General features: G+C 40.2%; 1 protein-coding gene across 1 annotated transcript in view; it reads right to left on the reverse strand.

Moving 5' to 3' along the window:
• The window catches only part of ubtd1b (ubiquitin domain containing 1b), a gene marked incomplete in the record, with an annotated part of 26,963 nt that overhangs the window by 2,853 nt on the left and 18,819 nt on the right, over positions 1 to 5,291 (reverse strand). The window contains 2 exon segments of the mRNA XM_014026672.1: positions 339 to 496; positions 637 to 864. Of these exon segments, the coding sequence (XP_013882126.1) occupies positions 339 to 496; positions 637 to 864 (386 nt within the window).

Raw genomic sequence — 5,291 nt, forward strand, 5'->3', positions numbered from 1 at the left:
TGCTGTTGATCAGTGTTAACTGTGCTGTTGATCAGTGTTAACTGTGCTGTTGATCAGTGTTAACTGTGCTGTTGATCAGTGTTAACTGTGCTGTTATGGACTCACACCTGCAGATTGTGCCCACATTTGGCCCCCTTGAATTTGACGTGATATAAAGGCTCTAAAAACGTGCACATTTATAAGTTTTCATTGAAAAAACAAACCCACACAAAGAAGAGCCCTAAATTAGAATTTTACACCCTGTTGATCAGTTTTTCATGGATTAGCAGAGACATGAAACACTTTATTACCAATGTAGGGAAGTTCTAAATATCTCAGAGCTGTGCTCGTCTTGGTACCTTAAGCTGGAATTCTTTCTTGGATGTTGCGGGGGGTTCTGGGTTGTCGCTGGTGTCCTCATCGCTGCATTCTGAGATGAGGTTGATAGGGGGCGCCAGACAGTAGACGGGCAGCTGGTAGCGGTTCCCGAGTTCATCATAACATTCTGTTAGAGTACCTGTGAAGGAAAGCCAAAGCAAAAACAAGACAAGACAGGATGTTGTTCAAATCTAAGAGAACAGAATCTAAGAGAATATTGTGCTGACTGACAGATTAGTGATATGTTGCGCAGCACTATGACGGTTCTGGTGCCCTCACCATGTGGCAGTGTGATGCTGGCTCCGTCCACTATAGCCTGTGCCAGCTCGTGGTCATTGCACTCCAGGGCTACAGCAGCAGCTTTCAAAGCATCCCAGATCTCCTTGCGGCCCTCGAAGGCAGGTGCCGTGTCCCAGAACTCGTCTCGCTTGCTGCGTAGCTGGCCCTCCGTCATCGGGTACTCGCTCTTCCACTTGGGTCGATCTTTTTTCAGAGGCTCGTTACGTCCTGCGGGCAGAACGGGCAAAACTAAGGTTACATTTTCAACACGTACACAGGGAATTTTACTGAACAGGCTAGCAGTGTCAGGACGAACAACTACAACAACAAAATAAAATAAAACCCTGAAGAGAACTACTACCGACCAGTTTACATGTGATTACATATACATTTAGAGGACTTTTTCTAAAACACCAGGGAAAAGTATGTTAGTACTGGAAATGTAAACATTAAATACAAAAATACTCATTCTAATTGTTTCGTTTTACTATTTCAGGCTGTTTTACTTTTTCATGGCGTTTAATTTCATGGTCCAATATGCAAATGAGGGGGCGGAGTTCTCGTTGAGGGTTGGGATTTAGGAAATGATCTGTTTCACCACCAGAGGGGGATATTCCCCTGCCTGGCCTTTCTTCATAATTAAACATTCATTTTTATTAATAAAACACAGACATAAGTCCATAAATGAGTTGAATGATGTCACTCTGTGATTATAAAGGCTTTGCAGAGATACTTATGGTGGCTTTTGGCCAAACAGCCCTGATTTCATCACTCAGATTAAAAATAGTGATTTTTTTTGATTGGGTAAGTCAGAGCTTTGTTGGCCAAGCTGAATTGTTAATCATCTTTCCAAACGTATGGTGTTCAAGTTTCGTGCAGCTAGCCCCTTCCTGTCTCAAGTTATGGCTAAAATGGTCTGTTTTCAGGTAGAGTTCTGCAGTGATTGAACTCAAGAGTTCAAAGAGTTTTTAGAGTCAGTGTACAGGGAGAAGAGCAGAGGGGAGAGAACACAGCCCTGTGGATTTCCTGTGCTTATAGTCTGTGTGTCTGAGACAACTTTCCCCAGCTGCACGCGCTGATTCCAGTCCATCAGGAAATCTGTGATCCACCTGCAGGTGGAGTCTGGTACATGGAGCAAAGAAAGCTTGTCCTGGAGCAGAGCAGGAAGGTGGTGTTGAATGCAGAGCTGAGGTCCACAAACAGGATCCTGRCGTAGGTTCCTGGTGGATCCATATGCTGCAGGATGTAGTGGAGAGCCAGGTTTATGGTGTCATCAACAAACCAGTTGGCTCTGTAGGCAAACTGCAGAGGGTCCAACTGGGGGTTGCAACTGGACTTTCGGTGGGATAAAACCAAACGTTCAAAGGTTTTCATGACTACAGATGTGGGAGCCACTGGTTCAGGGATTCATTCAAATCAGTCCAGTGGTTTATGAAATATTTTGCTATCAGAACAGAATAAAAACAGGACTGAACATAATGAGTAATATTTGATATCAGCATACATGAAGTTTAATAAGCAATGGAAATGGTGTTGTTCTAATGTGCATCCCAGCTTGTGTAACATTGAGGGATGTTAGCTCGGTTTTAATGTTTCAGCAGAAACAACCAGAGTGGACAGAGGAGAGAAATGCAAGCTGTCACCAGAGACAGCAAACACCACACAACAAACTGAGGTGTCATTTAATCTAAAATTAGGAGGTCTCTCAGAGTTTGTAATATGCATGAAGCATGTGTGCGTTCATGTAATTTTAACTGGATTTACTTCTAATAAATAATCACAAAACATAAAGCATGGATGGAGAGGCAAGCAGAGAACTTAAAAGTTAAAACATTGTGATGGAAAACAAGAGTGAAGTCTACTGGCTTCATTCATTTACCAATAAATCTTCCCATGAATCACTATTAGATCTCTAACAGATTAAGATGTTCTGTTGACAAGAAACTTGGTTAAAATAAACACAACAAACCAGTAAAGCTTGCGATGTTGCTCAGAGATTTGGTGTGATGGATCAGAGACTTTAAAAAGGACAGCTGAAATCCAAGAGGTTGTCTTTGTTTCAGACTAATTATTTATAATGGAGGTGGCTCAGCTCAGGAGGAGTCATGTGGACGACAGGAGCTGTTCTACTGTTAGCTTAAGATCCAAAGGGACTTCCCAGTGGTGGGCACTAGTCCCCTAAAGCGCAAATCCGCTAAGTGAGGACCTAAATTTCTTGTTTGCGCCTCAGGACTTTTACTAATTTTTTCTATCTGTAAGCTGATTTGTGCTTTCTAATTTTATATTTGAGAAGCACTAATCTAAAGTTTTCTCTGTCTTTTATCCATTGTCATCATTTAAAACTGGAGCAGAACATCATCTGATATTACAGTTAAGAAACTTCCCTAAAGAGTTTGTTATTTTCTTGAACAGCAGATGCGCCTGCTGTGGTTCTGATCTGAGGTTCTGATCTGAGGTTCTGATCTGTGGTTCTGATCTGAGGTTCTGATCTGAGGTTCTGATGTGAGTTTCTGATCTGAGGTTCTGATCTGAGGTTCTGATCTGTGGTTCTGATCTGTGGTTCGGCTGAAGTGTGTCTCCAGGTTCTGAAGCACCCTCAGCTGTGCAGTTTATTGATGGTTCCAGGTAGAAGCAGCACACTAAGGCGTTTGACGTCAACTGGTTGGAAAACAAAAAGATGCTTCCAGCTGATCAGCGCAGACAGAGGAAAGGAAACCATCTCCTTGGGAAATGAAGCAAAACTGGCTTTGCTACAAACTGGCTGCCCACAGTTACACAAGTATTTATAAAAAAAACACTGTGGTAGGAATGTGCAATATGGCAAAAAATTCATATCACGATGTGCATTACGATGGGTGGCGGTATCGATATATATCACGATATAAAACTTATTCAATTCAAATTCAAAAATACTTTATTGATCCCAGAGGGAAATTTGGTGTTGTTGTAACTCATTTAACTAAAAACTTAATAGAAAATAAATAAATCACACATTAAATGAGTGGAACAAATATGCATAGGTAAAAAGATTTAGACATTAAAATCTCCTTTTTTAAGGGACACTTTAAGGTCTCCCACAAAAATCTAAATTCAGCTGATTTTCACTTCTTTTTTCTAGAACCACTGTTAAAATAAATAAATAAATAAAAGTTTTCCCAACAATCCAGCCATAATTATTGTTGTTTATATACTTATTTGAGCTTTGAGAGGGTAGAGGGAGGAACTATAATAATTTATGACAAGCTGAATCTTCAACTATCAACCCGCGGTCTCAAGTCGTATTGAAGCACGGCAAAGTTTAAATTCATGCTCTTATTTTGAAGCGAACAAGGTTTCCTTTACTTCGTCCTTTACCCAGAATGCATTGCTTCAGTTCTCCAATAAACAGTTTAAAAAATACTTATATAGTGTATTCTTTCTTATAGAAGCCCTACCATAAACGTAAAATAAATGACCAAGCAGCAGCAGAACTTGCAATCCACAACTTTTTATTTTAACACCGTGAGTCAAACGTCTCTTTCTACAGATCACTTCCTCAAACTACAACAAATAGTGATATGAGCAGAAAGCAATTTGTTTTGCTACTAGATGGTAGTATTGTGCAAGAATGGCTCATGATATCACTGGAAATTATGTGATCTGGTGATCTGAGCCAATGTTGCGGATCTAATTTAGCTTCTGCTAAGTTTCTTAAGACATGTGCGCTTTAGAATTTGCTGAACTAAATAATTTAATGAACACTTTAGAATTTGTGCAATTAACTTTTGAAGTAGCGCTGCCCACCTCTGGGACTTTCTTACTACAGCTAATAGAGATGGGACAAATGGCTCTTTGAAGAGAACCAGATCTTGAGGAGCCGTATGTTTCATAGAGCCGTTCGATTTTGAACGTATTACGTCATCACGTCGCTGTACGTAATGACGTCATCCCATCACATGGGTGGAACCATGTGTTTGTCAAGTGGAAACCCCCCTCCCCCTTTCACAGTGAGCTTCTGTACTCCACACCAAAGCGGGAGCATTTTAAGTATGAAAATTAAAGAAATAAAACTACAAATGGCTCGTTACTGCCCGCGATTCGGCTCCTATCATTCGCTGTAAAGAGCCGTTCAAAAGATTTGGATTGTTCACTAACGTCACATCTCTAACAGCTAAACTGCAGTAGTAACATGTGAGGATGTGTGTGTGTTTATGTAACGGAGGCAAACAAAATTCATGTCAGTAGATCAAAAAAATTCACCAAACTACACTCATCCACATAAGTCCATACATGTAGATGTAGTCTGAAATAGGGGTGTCAAACTCATTTTCACCGAGGACCATGTGAGCTTATAGGGGCCCTCAAAGGGCCAGCTGTAATAAACTTTGATGTTATATGTTTAACTTCGACTAAACAGAAAACCTTACATTTCTCGTCTCATTGAAACAGCAGAAAACTTACAATAACTGAGCTCTACATGGTATTTCTTGCATTAAAGCATTTTAACATGTCCTCTTATGAACACTGAAAAGTATTATGGGTACAACTGATTAAATGTTCAATAAATAATACAGAAATACTATTAAATGTCAAAAATAAAAAAATTGTATAGGTCTTCTGGACGGGTTCTTCTCTAATGAAACGTTTCGTCTCTCCTCCAAGAGACTTCTTCAGTC

Source organism: Austrofundulus limnaeus, unplaced genomic scaffold (genome assembly GCF_001266775.1).
Source record: "Austrofundulus limnaeus strain Quisiro unplaced genomic scaffold, Austrofundulus_limnaeus-1.0 Scaffold579, whole genome shotgun sequence".
NCBI classification, from domain to species: domain Eukaryota; kingdom Metazoa; phylum Chordata; class Actinopteri; order Cyprinodontiformes; family Rivulidae; genus Austrofundulus; species Austrofundulus limnaeus.